Source organism: Ailuropoda melanoleuca, unplaced genomic scaffold (genome assembly GCF_002007445.2).
Source record: "Ailuropoda melanoleuca isolate Jingjing unplaced genomic scaffold, ASM200744v2 unplaced-scaffold7490, whole genome shotgun sequence".
NCBI lineage: Eukaryota > Metazoa > Chordata > Mammalia > Carnivora > Ursidae > Ailuropoda > Ailuropoda melanoleuca.
The window spans coordinates 5,194-20,542 of NW_023250392.1; the positions used below are offsets into that span (position 1 = coordinate 5,194).

Genomic DNA, 15,349 nt, shown 5'->3' on the forward strand with positions numbered 1-15,349 from the left:
CATTAGTTTTTGATGTAGTGTTCAATGACTCATTAGCTGCCTATAACACCTAGTGGTCATCACAACATGTGCCCTCCTCGATACCCACCACCAGGCTGCCCCATACCCCCACCCCCTCCCTTCTGTAACCATCAATTTGATTCCCGGAGTCCAGAGTCACTAGGTTTGTCTCCCTCTCTGATTTCCCCTCCTTCAGTTTTTCCTCCCTTCCCCTATTGTCCTCCACACTATTGGTTATGTCTCACATATGAGCAAAACCATATTCTAATTGCCTTTCTCTGCTTGACTTATTTCACTTAGCATAATCCTTTCCAGTTCCATCCATGTCAATGCAAATGATAGGTATTCATACTTTCTGATGGCTAATATTCCATTGTACATAGGAACCACATCTTCTTTATCCACTCATCTATTCAAGGACATCTTGGCTACTACCACAATTTGGCTCTCGTGGACATTGCTGCTGTCAACATTGGGTGCATCTATACATTTTTTAAAAAATCCAAAACATATTTCCAGATGTTCCAGAGAAAAAAGCATGACTAAAGCCAGTTGTGAATGTGGAAGCTCTGGAATGTCTTTTTTTCTCCTTTCTTTCTGATCATAATCATCCTCCAATCACAAACTATTTCAATAGTCTTTGGTCCTCTTTGATCATCTTTTCTGTTTCTATTAAGAAAAATATTTGAACTCTGCCTGTGACATTACACAATTCAGAAGCCACATATTTCCACAAAGCATCCCCTGGAGTCCCAACATTTGTGGAGTGAGGACTGGCTGTTCCTTCCTTTGTAAATTCAGTGAGTGTGTCTTAGAACATTCAGTGGTTCTAACCAGGTTTGCACCCACCTAGTTTTGACACTATGGGAGGTAATTGATGTACACGTGGCTGACAGGTATTTTCCAGCCTCTTCTCTACTGTCCAAGCACCAGAGTGGTGGGTGGTTGAGATATGTCCTGAGAGGCATCAGGAGATTCTTTTTTTTTTTTAAGATTTTATCTGTTTATTTGACAGAGAGAGAGACAGCCAGCAAGAGAGGGAACACAAGCAGGGGGAGTGGGAGAGGAAGAAGCAGGCTCCCAGCAGAGGAGCCTGATGTGGGGCTTGATCCCAGGACTCTGGGATCATGCCCTGAGCCGAAGGCAGACAATTAATGACTGAGCCACCCAGACGTCCTGGCATCAGGAGATACTAATGATACATTTAGTGTCAACATTTAGCACCTGTATTTGGGAAACTTGACTAAAATCTATTTAAAAAATAAAAGAATAAAAATAAATAAATAAAATAAAAATCTCTTCCCAACCAAGAAAACCTCTCAACAAAGACACAAGAGAAAGGAAACAGTTTTCTTTCTTTCTTTTCTTTCTTTCTTTCTTTCTTTCTTTCTTTTTTTCTTTCTTTCTTTCTTTCTTTTTTTCTTTCTTTCTCTTTCTTTCTTTCATCTATTTATTTATTTAAATTTTATTTATTTATTTGAGACTTATAGCAAATGAACACAGGAGGGGAGGGGCAGAGGGAGAGTGAGAAGCAGATTCCCCACTGAGCAAGGAGCCTGATGCAGGACTTGGTTCCAGGATCCTAAGATCATGACCTAAGCCAAAGGCAGATGCTCAACTGACTGAGCCACCCAGGCACCCAACACTTTTATTTTTGAACAAGTATTACACTAGAGGGTGATGGGCATCACAGGTAATCTGTTTAAAGCCTGCACAACAGAAGGAATCTCACTCATTTATAGTCAGGCAGTGACAACCCATTACATATATGCTTTCGAGATAAACAAGAACTAGTCTTCAAGTAAGAGGACTTAATAGTACTATTTGTCACACTCAGTTCATTCACCAGGTAATGGGTGTGGCAGTCTGTGTTAGTTGATTGGCTTTATCCAAAGGGGGGGAAAACTTCTCACAGTTTATGAGCAGATGTAGTTTTGCCACTTAGTGCAAGGTGCCTGCTGTTAGGGTCTTCCTCTGCCACAGAGTCTGGGAGATAAGGGCGCTACCTTCCTTGATGATTCCATTTCAAGGAGGTGGATCCTAGGTCTTTGAAAAAGACACTCCCTGGTCAGAGTGGGCAAGAAGCTTACTTAGCTTTTAAAAGGTTTAGACACCTTGGAGCAACAAGGAACTTACACTGATAAGTTTTCTAAAGCAAATGCTCTGAGAAAAGAGGGGAGAGTCACTTCTCTTCTTAAAAATTTGCATTTGTCCTTACACCTCTCACCCGCTTTCTCTCCTCCTTTCTCTTTCTTGTCCCCCAATACTTCACCACGCTCTTAAATCCCTGTCCTACTTCGACAGCTATTCACCTGCCATTTACGCCCTTTCTCTCCATCCCTTGCATTCTCTGGCTCCCTGGTGTTTTAGAGAAGTAAGGATCAAATCATGCTGGTAACTATCTGAGCACANATCTGAGGGTAGCTGAGAAACAAATGGATTTTCACTGCAGGAGTAATGGGTGGGGCCATGTCAGAGGCCTGGGCTCTATCTTTTAGGAGAAACAGCATATGGGTGTTTGGACATGCCACGTGAGTAGTTTCTTCATTGGTTTGTTCTTTTGTTTGTTCTCAGGGTCTCAGCCATGGAGCTCTGGAACCACACCTCCCTATCAGACTTCATCCTTTTGGGCCTGTTCAGCTACTCCACAAATGATTTATTCCTTTTTTCCCTTGTCCTTCTGGCCTCTGCTGTGGCCCTACTTGGAAACAGCCTCTTCCTCGTGCTCATCCAGGCCAACAGGCACCTGCACACCCCAATGTACTTTTTCCTCAGCCAGCTCTCCATCATGGACCTGATCGCGATGAGCACAGTGGTGCCCAAGATGGCAGTCAATCTTCTGTCAGGTAGTAAGTCCATATCTTGGGGTGCCTGTGCTACTCAGATCTTCCTTGTGGTCACGGTCGGAGGAGCAGAGGGCTTCCTCTTGGCAGTCATGGCCTATGACCGGTATGCGGCAGTCTGCCACCCCCTGCGGTATCCTGTGCTCATGAACTGGAAGGCTTGCTCTCTCCTGACTGTGGCATCCTGGATGGTTGGGGTGTCGGACAGTGTGATTGACGTGGGTGTGGTCTTCAGTTTCCCTTACTGTGGCTCTCTGGAGGTAGATCACTTCTTCTGTGAGGTCCCTGCCCTGCTGCGTCTCTCCTGTGCTGACACCTCACTCTTTGAGGATCTCATCTATGCGTGCTGTGTGGTCATGCTGCTGTTGCCCCTTGTGGTCATAGTGGCTTCCTATACCCGGGTCCTCACAGCTGTCATTAGGATGCCCTCCACAGAGGGGAAACAGAAGGCTCTGACCACTTGCTCCTCCCACCTGGCTGTCGTGAGCCTATACTATGGAGGAGCCATGTTTAGCTACATGCAGCGGGCCTCCAGTAGGACACCAGTGGGAGATCGAGCCACCTCCATCTTATACACCATTCTCACTCCAATGCTCAACCCACTCATTTACAGCCTGAGGAACAGGGAGGTAAAAAGGGCACTGAGGAAGATTCTGGATAGATGAGGAGTGTAGGCATGCCTGCCCTTCTGAGGTTTCCTGTCTTGGTCTGCCCCTTCCTCTGCAAGCTCAGGCTCTCTTGTGGCTCCTCTTCTTCCTTTGTACTCATTGGGCCTCTCTGGCTGTTTGGGGCAAGGCTGTGAGCTGAGTAATCAGAAAATCATTTGGATGGAAGATGTCAGGGTAACAGATGGTACATGATCAGTTACGTAATGAATCTTTCCCCACATTGAGCCACAATGATTTCCATGGAACGAAGGCCCATAGGTGCATTAGTTCCATTCTCCCTACTTTATTCTGAGTTGCATGTTGAAAGTGAGTGTGGAGGGGGAACCAATTCAGGACTCATTTGTGCACTGAAATGTGGTACCTGATGTAGAGCCTGGCATAGAGGAGCTGTGCTACTTTGGGCAAGGTTGTTTCTCTCTCTGGTCTTCCCTTTGTGATCTGTACCATCAAAGCTACAAGTAAAGTAAGTCCAACGTTTCTGACATGAATTACTTACTAATTATGAACTACTTACTGGAATACAAACTCATGTCCATGTATCTTATGTTATTAAGCAGCATAAAGATTTTTGTGCCTTCTTGCAATTGTGCTTTACATACAAGTATTAAAGTATAAAATCTCAGAGAAAAATGGCCAGAATATTTTGTAGTCTACCACCTATGCTGACAGCACCACACTGCAGAAATCACAGAGGATACAAACATGTTATTCCATGCAAAGGAGGTAATTTGGGATCAGATTGATTTTTTTTTTTAATTTCTTTATTCGACAGTGATAGAGACAGCCAGCGAGAGAGGGAACACAAGCAGGGGGAGTGGGAGAGGAAGGAGCAGGCTCATAGAGGAAGAGCCTGATGTGGGGCCTCGATCCCACAACGCCGGGATCACGCCCTGAGCTGAAGGCAGACGCTTAACCGCTGTGCCACCCAGGCGCCCCATGGGATCAGATTGATTTTTGATCATTGAGAGTACAGGTGGAACAGGAGTGATGTGTAAGAGGACTCTGGCAGGAACTGTTTTCTATAGTTTCCAACACAGGGTCTCTGGAGAGACTTGGGAAATAGTCTCTTAACCATGTCTTCTGCAAAGATCTTCTTCTGTTTTTTTTTTATTTTAGTATTTTTTATTTATTTGAGACAGAGCGAGAAAGAGCACAAGCAGAGGGAGTGGCCAGCAGAGGGAGAGGGAGAAGCAGACTGCCGCTGAGCAGGGAGCCTAATGTGGGATCAATCCCAGGATACTGGGATCATGACCTGAGCCGAAGGCAGACACTAAAGTGGTTGCGCCACCCAGGAACCCCTGCAATGATCTTCTAACACACTGGACTAAATATATACCCTCCATCACTCATTCACACTGCTCTCAAGAGACCTGCATTGACTTCCTGAGAGTCCATGGAGGATGTAGGCACTATGTGGGGGTGCACATAGAATGTGAGGGAGAGGGCAAGGTCCTGTCCTGGGGGAGTCTGCCGCAGGTACTATGTGTTCCAGGCACAGGGGACAGTGTTCTTGAGCAGAGGGAGCCAGGGATAAAGCTAAAGAGAGCTGACCAGAGGGAATGGGGCCCACATTGCCTAGGGTCTAGAAGATCACTGTAAGATGGTCAGACTTTGAGCAGCGGAGAGATATGATCCGCCCTAAGGTTCCATAGAACCACTGTGGCTGTTTTTAAGGTCCATTGTGATGGTCATGTAATAAGTCAGGTGAGAAATGATGGCACTTGGACCAGGACAGACATAAAGGAGGTGGCAGAAGTTGACAGGTTTCAAATATAATTTGAAGGTCAAGCCCATAGAACTTTGTGCCTTATTGGAGCTGAAGATATTGTTAGTTCACAAGGCTGTATGATGGATAAAATGAGAAATGACATTTAACCTGTTTGGCACTCTGAGCTCTTTGTTAGTTCCTTTAATTAAAATGCACATGTGCGTCAGTAATTAACCCTTTTCTTAAAATGATATACAACGTTATGTCATTTTAAGGAAGCATTTTTTCAAGTAATTGTCTAACTTCAAATGCATTACAGAGTGTATGTGTAATAGACCATTGTACGTGTTGCCCAACATTCATTCCTGCACCTTCTCTAGGTCCTGTCTAGGTTGGGGATGCCTCAGCGCAGCTCTACATGGAGCACTGCCCACATCTCCAGGTTCACCCAGAATTTCAACATCATTCCCATTTTCAAGGAGGTGAAACCCCAAAGCCCCACAGCCCCCTTCTCAGGATCCAAGACTGTGCAGCCTGGGCTTCTCCATCCTCCATATTGTTCACAACCATAAATCTCCTGTGGCACGGGGATAGCCACTTCACCACCCCAGGTTAATTCCCACATCCTTGGGGGTTTCAGAGGAGGAGATAGGCACGCAGGCATCACCGGGTGCCCCAGGCCCAAGAAAAGCCTTCCAGCATGCCTGCCGGACAGATGGCACAGGAGTGAGAAGCAGCTGGTGCTTGTGGGCTGCCCATCTCCTGGAAGCTCAAGAACTTCTTCTTCAATGCCACAGCTATTCATGGGTAGGAATTTTTCCAGCAGCAGGTGCCGTCCCGCCTGACTGTGAAGGTCAACCAGGGCAGGGCAGGGACACAGGACAGGCACCTCCTCCATGGCACCAGAGCTCAGCCCTTTGCATAAGGATCTGGGGACTTCGAACTCTGCTGTCCTCCACTGGAACTGAGGCTACAGCTTTGCCAAAGTGTGGTAGCCCTAGAGGTGGAGAGGTTTGTGCATTTAACTATGGGAGATTAGGGGTGATTAGTGCATCAAGTGTCTTCCAGGTACCAAGTACCATAGGAAACTCCCCAGTATCCCTGGTCTACCTGCTGTGCATCTATCTCAGCTGTGGAGAACTGATGACCAGGGCACGGGAGCAGCATGAGTTACCATTTTCTCCTATCCCCTGTTTCCTTTTCTCCTGGTGTTCCAAGAAAAATTCTGGACCCCATTCTCCTATTACCCTTGGTGGTTTTGCAGTTTGAATGTGATATACCCGGGTGTTTTTTGTTTGATTGGTTTTAGTTGCTTGCACTTACTCTGTGTGGTGCTCTCTAACCCTCCCTGATGGCTGCTTGTTTTGCTGTCTGACACTAATTTGGGGAAATTCTCCTGTCATTACTGCCTCAGTTGTTTCTTCTGTTCTTGTCTCTCTTTTCCTGCTGGTATTCACCTTACACACTTGTTACACCTTTACAGTTGTTCCACAATCCTTGGATATTCTGTTCCTGTATTCCCTAATTTTTTCTCTTTGCTTTTCAGTTTTCAAAGTTTCTCTTGTCATATCCTCAGGTTCAAAGATTCTTTCTCCATCCATGTCCAGTCTGCCAATGAGACCATCGAACGCATTCTTCCTTTCTTCTAGTGTGCTTGAACTCTAGCATTCTTCTTTATTCTTAGAATTTCAAACTCTGTTTATTTTCCATGTCTTCTTGCATGTTGTCTATGTTTTCAGTTAAAGCCCTTATAATATTTTTTGATTCAATTAGTCAACATATAGTACATCATGCGTTTCAGATGTAGAGTTCAGTTATTCATCAGTTGCATATGACACCCAGTGCTCATCACATCATGTGCCCTCCTTAATGCTCACCATCCAGTGTCCCCTTCCACCCACTCAACTCCCCTCCAGAACCCTCAGTTTGTTTCCTATAGTTAAGAGTCTCTCATAGTTTTTCTCCATTTCTCATGACTTCCCATTCAGTTTTCCTTCCCTTCCCCTGTGGTCCTCCATGCTATTCCTTATATTCCATGTATGAGTGAAACCATATGATAATTGTCTTTCTCTTATTGCCTAGTTTCATTCAGCAGAACACCCTACAGTTGCATCCATGTCGATGTAAACGGTAAGTATTCATCCTTTCTGATGGCTGAGTAATATTACACACACAAACACACACACACACACACACACACACACACACACACCCCACATTTTCTTTATCCACTCATCTGTTGATGGACATCTGAGCTTCTTCCAGAGTTTGACTATTGTGGACATTGCTGCTATAAACTTTGGGGTGCAGGTGTCCCTTCAGATCACTAACATCTGTATCTTTGGGGTCAATACCTAGCAGTGCAATTGCTGGTTCGCAAGGTAATGCTACTTTTAACTTCTTGAGGAATCTCAATACTGTTTTCCAGAGTGGCTTTACCAGCTTGCATTCCAAGTAACAGTGTAAGAGGATTCCCCTTTCACCACATCCTCACCCACATTTGTTTTTTCCTGATATGTCAATTTTAGCCATTCTGAGTTGTGTGAGGTGATATCTCATTGTTGTTTTGATTTTTTTATATTATGTTAGTCACCATATAGTACATCCCTAGTTTTTTATGTAAAGTTCCATGATTCATTACTTGTGTATAAGACCAAGTGCACCATGAAATACGTGCCCTCCTTATTACCCATCACAAGCCTATCCCATTCCCCCCGCCCGAAGCCGTCAGTTTGTTTCCCAGAATCCATAGTTTCTAATAGTTCATTCCCCCACTGTTTACCCCCCATTCTTCTTCCCTTTCTTCCCCTACCAATCTTCCTACTTCTAATGTTCCATAAATGAGTGAAACAATATGATAAGTGTCTTTCTCTGCTTGACTTATTTCACTTAGCATTATCTCTTCCAGTCCCGTCCATATTGCAGCAAATGTTGAGAAATCATTTTTTTTATAGCTGAGTAATATTCCATTGTATATATAGACCACAACACTTAAACCAGTCATCTGTTGAAGGGCATCTCAGCTCCTTCCACGATTTAGCTATTGTGGACAAAGCTGCTATGAACATTGAGGTGCGTATGGCCCTTTCTTCACTACGTCTGTCTCCTTGGGGTAAATACCCAATAGTGCAATGGCTGGGTCATAAGATAGCTCAATTTTTAACTTTTTAAGCGACCTCCACACTGTTTTCCAGAGCAGCTGTAACAATTTGCATTCCCACCAACAATGTAAGAGGGATCCCCTTTCTCCGCATCCTTTCCAACAATTGTTTCCTGTCTTGAAATTTTTACCATTCTAACTGGCGTAAGGTGGTATCTTAGTGTGGTTTTGATTTGAAATTCCCTGATGGCTAATGATTTTGAACATTTTTTCAAGTGTCTGTTACCATTCGTATGTCTTCATTAGAAAAGTGTCTGCTCATATCTTCTGCCCATTTTATGATTTCTTTATTTTTTCTTATGTATTGAGTTTTAGAAGTTCTTTGTAATTTTGGATGCCAGTCTTTTATCTGTAGTGTCATTTGCAAATATATTCTCCCATTCCGTGGGCTGCCGCTTAGTTTTTTTGACTGGTTCCTTGGCTGTGCAGAAGCTTTTTATCCTGATAAAGTCCCATAAGTTCATTTTATCTTTTATTTCTCTTGCCTTTGGAGATGTCTCATCAAAAAGCTGCTGTGGCTGATGTCAAAGAGGTTGTTGCCTATGTTCTCCTCTAGGATTTTGATGGATTCCTGTCTCACATCGAAGTCTTTCATCCATTTGGAGTTTATCTTTGTGCATGGTGTGAGAGTGGTCGAGTTTCATTCTTCTGCATGTAGCTGTCCAATCTTCCCAGCATCATTTATTGAAGAGACTTTTTTCCCCTGGATGTTTTTCCTGCTTTATCAAAGATTAGTTGCCCAAAGAGCCGAGGGTCCATTTCTGGGTTCTCTATTCTTTTTTTATAATAATATTATATATTATATTATGTTAGTCACCATACAGTACATCCCTGGTTTTTGATGCAAACTTCCATGGTTCGTTAGTTGCGTATAACACCCAGTGCACCATGCAATACATGCCCTCCATATTACCCATCACCAGCCTATCCCATTCCCCCACCCCTGTCCCCTCTGAAGACCTCAGGTTGCTGCTCAGAGTCCATACTCTCTCATGCTTCATTCCCCCTTCTGATTACCCGCCCTTTCTTTATCCCTTTCTTCTCCTACTGATCTTCCTAGTTCTTATGTAACATAGATGAGAGAAACCATATAATAATTGTCTTTCACTGCTTGACTTATTTCACTGAGCATAATCTCCTCCAGTGCCATCCATGTTCCAACAAATGTTGAGAACTCATTCTTTTTGATAGCTGAGTAATATTCCATTGTATATATGGACCACATCTTCTTAATCCAGGCATCTGTTGAAGGGCATCGGGCTCCTTCCACGATTTAGCTATTGTGGACAATGCTGCTATGAACATTGGGGTGCATATGGACCTTCGCTTCACTACGTCTGTGTCATTGGGGTAAATAACCAGTAGTGCAATGGCTGGATCATAGGGTAACTCAATATTTAACTTCTTAAGGGACCTCCACACTGTTTTCCAGAGTGACTGTACCAACTGCATTCCCACCAAAAATGTAGGAGGGATCCCCTTTCTCCACATCCTCTCCAACAATAGTTGTTTCTTGCCTTTTCAATTTTTGCATTCTAACTGGTGTAAGGTGGTATCACAGTGTGGTTTTGATTTGAATTTCCCTGATGGCTAATAATTTTGAAAATTTTGTCCTGTGTCTGTTAGCCATTTGTATGTCTTCATTAGAAATGTGTCTGTTCATATCTTCTGCCCATTTTATGATTCATTTATTTGTTTCTTGTGTATTGAGTTTGAGAAGTTCTTTGTAGATCTTGGATACCAGTCTTTTATATGTAGTGTCGTTCGCAAAAATCTTCTCCCATTCTGTGGGCTGCCTCTCAGTTTTTTTTTTACTGTTTCCTTAGCTGTGCAGAAGCTTTTTCTCTTGATGAAGTCCCACACGTTCATTTTTTCTTTTGTTTCTCTTGCCTTTGGAGATGTGTCATGAAAAATTTTGCTGCGGCCGATTTCAAAGAGCTTGCTGCTTATGTTCTCCTCTAGGATTTTGATGGATTCCTGTCTCACATCGAGATCTTTCATCCATTTGGAGTTTCTCTTCGTGCATGGTGTGAGAGAGTGGTCAAGTTTCATGCTTTTGCATGTAGCTGTCCAGTTTTCCCAGCACCATTTATTGAAGAGACTGTCTTTTTTCCACTGGATGTTTTTTCCTGCTTTGTCAATGATTAGTTTCCGAAGGAGCCCAGGGTCCATTTCTGGGTTCTCTATTCTGTTCCATTGGTCTATGTATCTGTATTTGTGCCACTACCATGCTGCTTTGTGATCACAGCTTTGTAGTCCAGCTTGAAATCTGGCATTGTGATGCCCCCAGATTGTTTTTCCTTTCCAATGATTCCTTGGTGATTCGGGGCCTTTTTTGGTTCCACACAAATTTAAGGATGTTTGTTCCAGGTCTTTGAAAAATGTCATTGGTATTTTGATTGGGATAGCATTGATAATGTAGATTTCTCTGGGTAGCATGGACATCTTAACTATATTAATTCTTCCAATCCATGAGGATAGAATATTTTTCCATCTTCTCCTGTCTTCTTCAATGTCTTTCAAGAGTGATTTGTAGTTTCTAGATTATAGATCCCTTACATCGCTGGTTAAGTTAATTCCGAGATAACATATTTGGTGCTATTATAAATGGACTGGATTCCCTAATTTCTCTTTCTTCACTCTCATTGTTCCTATATGGAAATGCAACTGATTTCTGAGTATTGAATTTGTATCCTGCCACATTACTGAATTACTCTATATCTTCTAATAGTTTGGGGGTGGATTCTTTTGGGTTTTCCATATAGAGTATCATGTCATCTGCGAAGAGAGATGGTTTGTCTTCTTCTTTGCTGATTTGGATTCTTTTTATCCCTTTTTGTTGTCTGATTGCTGTTGCAAGGACTTCTAGTACTACGTTGAATAATAGTGGGGAGAGTGGGCTTCCTTGTGTCTTCCTGATCTTACGATAAAGGCTTCCACGTTTCCCCATTGAGAATGATATTTGCTGTAGGCTTTTTTTTAAATGATTTTTTATTATATTATGTTAGTCACCATACAGTACATCCCCAGATACTAATGAAAAGTTCGATGCTCCATTACTTGAATATAACAAACAGCGTACCATGCAATATGTGCCCTCCTTACCACCCATCACCATTCTATCTCATTCCCCCACCCCCCTCCCCTCTGAAGCCCTCAGTTTGTTTGTTTTTCATAGTCCATAGTCTCTCATGTTTCATTCCCCCTTCTGATTACCCCCCCTTTCTTTATCCCTTTCTTCCCCTACCGATCATCCTAGTTCTTATGTTCCATAGATGAGAGAAATCATATGATAATTGTCTTTCTCTGCTTGACTTATTTCACTTAGCATTATCTGCTCCAGTGCCGTCCATGTTGCAGCAAATGTTGAGAATTCGTTCTTTCTGAGAGCTGAGTAATATTCCATTGTATATATGGACCACAGCTTCTTAATCCAGTCATCTGTTAAAGGGCATCTTGGCTCCTTCCATGATTTAGCTATTGTGGACAATGATGCTATGAACATTGGGGTGCATATGGCCCTTCTCTTCACTACGTCTGTATCTTTGGGGTAAACACTCAGTAGCGCGATGACTGGGTCATAGGGTTGCTCAATTTTTAACTTTATAAGGGACCTCCACACTGTTTTCCAGAGTGGTTGTACCAACTTGCATTCCCACCAACAATGTAGGAGGGATCCCCCTTCACCACATCCTCTCCAACATTTGTTATTTCTTGCCTCCTCTATTTTTGCCATTCTAACTGGTGTAAGGTGGTATCACAGTGTGGTTTTGATTTGAATTTCCCTGATGGCTAATGATTTTGAACATTTTTTCATGTCTGTTAGCCATTTGTATGTCTTCATTGGAAAAGTGTCTGTTCATATCTTCTGCCCATTTTATGATTTGTTTATTTGTTTCTCGTGTATTGAGTTTGAGAAGTTCTTTGTAGATCTTGGATACCAGTCCTTTATCTGTGGTGTCCTTTGCAAATATATTCTCCCATTCCGTGGGCTGTCTCTTAGTTTTTTTGACTGTTTCCTTGGCTGTGCAGAAGCTCTTTATCCTGATAAAGTCCCATAAGTTCATTTTATCTTTTATTTCTCTTGCCTTTGGAGATGTGTCGTGAAAAAGGTTGCTCTGGCCGATGTCATAGAAGTTGTTGCCTATGTTCTCCTCTAGAATTTTGATGGATTCCTGTCTCACATTGAGGTCTTTCATCCATTTGGAGTTTATTTTTGTGTATGGTGTGAGAGAGTGGTCAAGTTTCATTCTTTTGCATGTAGCTGTCCAATTTTCCCAGCACCATTTATTGAAGAGACTGTCTTTTTTCCACCGGATGTTTTTTCCTGCTTTATCAAAGATTAGTTGCCCAAAGAGCCGAGGGTCCATTTCTGGGTTCTCTATTCTGTTCCATTGNTCCAGCCTCCCTCAGTTTGTTTCCTATGATTAAGAGTCTTTTATGGTTTCTCTTCCTCTCTGTTTTCGTCTTCTTTTATTTTCTCCTCTCTTCTCCTGTGATCCTGTTTGTTTCTTAAATTCCACATACAATTGAGATCACATGATAATTGTCTTTCTCTGGTTGACTTATTTCGCTTAGTATAATACCCTCTAGTTCCATCCACATTGTTGCAAATGGCAAGATTTCATTTTGACGGCTGAGTAGATTTCCATTGTGTGTGTGTGTGTGTATACACATACACATCTTATTCCATTCATCTGTCAATGGGCATCTGGGCTCTTTTCATAGGTTCACTGTTGTGGACATTGCTGCTATAAATATTGGGCTGCAGGTCCCCCTTCAGAACGCTACATTTGTACCTTTGGGGTAAATACCTAGTAGTGCGATCACTGGGGTCATAGGATAGCTCTATTTTCAACTTTTTGAGGAACCTCCATATTGTTGTACAGAGTGGCTGCACCAGCTTGCATTCCCCCCAACAGTGGAAGAGGGTTCCCCTTTCTCGGCATCTTCAGCAACATCTCTTGTTTCCTGACTTGTTAATTTTAGTCATTCTTACTAGTGTTAAGGTGGTATATCATTGTGATTTTGATTTGTATTTCCCTGATGCTGAGTGATGTTGAACATTTCTTCATGTGTCTCTTGGCCATTTGGATGTCTTTGGAGAAATGTCTGTTCATGTCTTCTGCCCATTCTTGACTGGATTATTTGTTTTGAGTGTTGAGTTTGAAAAGTTCCTTACAGCTTTTGATACCAGCCCTTTATCTGATAAGACATTTGCAAGTGTCTTCTCCCATTCTTTAGATTATCTTTTGGTTTTGTCGGACTATGCAAAAGCTTTTTATCTTGATGAAGTCCCAGTACTTCATTTTCCCTTTGTTTCCCTTGCCTTTGGAGACATGTGTAGCAAGAAGTTGCTGGGCCTGAGGTCACGGAGGTTGCTGCCTGTGTTCTCCTCCAGGAGTTTGATGGATCCCTTCTCACATTTAAGTCTTTCATCCATTTTGAGTCTATTTTTGTGTATGGTGGAAGAAAATGATCCAGTTTCATTCTTCTACATGTGGCTGTCCAATTTTCCCAGACCATTAATGAAGAGACTGTCTTTGTTCCATTGGATATTCTTTAAAGATTAGTTGACCGTAGAGTTGAGGGTCCATTTCTGGCTTCTCTATTCTGTTCCATTGGTCTGTCTTTTTTTGTGCCAGTACCAGACTGTCTTGCTGACTACAGTTTTGTCATAGAGCTTGAAGTCTGGAATTACGATGTCTCCAGCTTTGGTTTTTCTTTTTCAACGTTCCTTTGGCTATTCGGGCCTTTTCTGGTTCTTTTTTTTTTTTTTTTTAAAGATTTTATTTATTTATTCGACAGAGACAGAGACAGCCAGCAAGAGAGGGAACACAAGCAGGGGGAGTGGGAGAGGAAGAAGCAGGCTCTCAGCAGAGGAGCCTGATGTGGGGCTCCATCCCAGAACGCCGGGATCACGCCCTGAGCAGAAGGCAGACGCTTAACCGCTGTGCCACCCAGGCGCCCCCTTTTCTGGTTCTATACAAATTTTAGGGTTGTTTGTTCCAGTTCTGTGAAAAATGTTGATGGTATTTGGTAGAGATTGCATTGAATGTATAGATTGCTTTAAGTAGCCTAGACATTTTAACAATATTTTTCTTCCAATCCATGAGCATTTCCTTGTGTCTTCCTCAATTTCTTTCATGAGTGTTCTACAGTTTTCTGTGTACGGGTGCTTTGCCTCTTTGGTTAGGTGTTTTCCTAGCTATCTTACGGTTTGGGGTGCAATTGTGAATGGAATCGACTCCTAAATTTCTCTTTCTTCTGTCTCATCGTTAATGTACAGAAATGCAACTGATTGGTGTGCATTGATTCTATATCCTGCCACTTTGCTGAATTCCACTACAAGTTCTAGCAATTTTGGGGTGGAGTCTTTTGGGTTTTCCACATAGAGTTTCATGTCATCTGCAAAGAGTGAGAGTTAACATCTTTGTGGATTCAGATGCCCTTTATTTGTTTTTGTTGTCTGGTTGCTGAGGCTAGGACTTCTAGTACTGTGTAGAAAAGCAATGGTGATAGTGGACATCCCTGCTGTGTTCCCGACCTTGGGGGAAAAGCTGTCAGTTTTTCCCCATTGAGAATGATACTCACTGTGGGCTTTTTGGAGATGGCTTTTATGATATTGAGGTATGTTCCCTCTATCCCTACACTGTGCAGAGTTTTAATCAAGAAAGGATGCTGTACTTTGTCAAATGCTTTTTCTGTATCTATTGAGAGGATCATATGGTTCTTGTCCTTTCTTTTATTAATGTAGTATATATCACATTGACTTGTGGCTGTTGAACCGCCCTTGCAGCCCAGGAATAAATCCCACTTGGTTGTGGTGAATCATCCCTTTAATGTAATGTTGGATCCTGTTGGCAAATATCTTGGTGAGAATTTTTGCATCCATGTTTATCAGTCTGTTAATGGTCTGTGAATTCTCCTTTTCGGTGGTATCTTTGTCTGGTTTTGGGATCAAAGTCAT

At 42.6% G+C, this 15,349-nt stretch overlaps 1 protein-coding gene across 1 annotated transcript; it reads left to right on the forward strand.

Moving 5' to 3' along the window:
- The first annotated feature begins 2,584 nt into the window (after positions 1 to 2,584).
- On the forward strand, positions 2,585 to 3,508 carry LOC100468889 (olfactory receptor 2M3-like). The gene has a single exon (XM_011218094.3). It carries the CDS (start codon positions 2,585 to 2,587, stop codon positions 3,506 to 3,508), a length of 924 nt encoding a protein of 307 aa, XP_011216396.2.
- Positions 3,509 to 15,349: the final 11,841 nt, after the last annotated feature.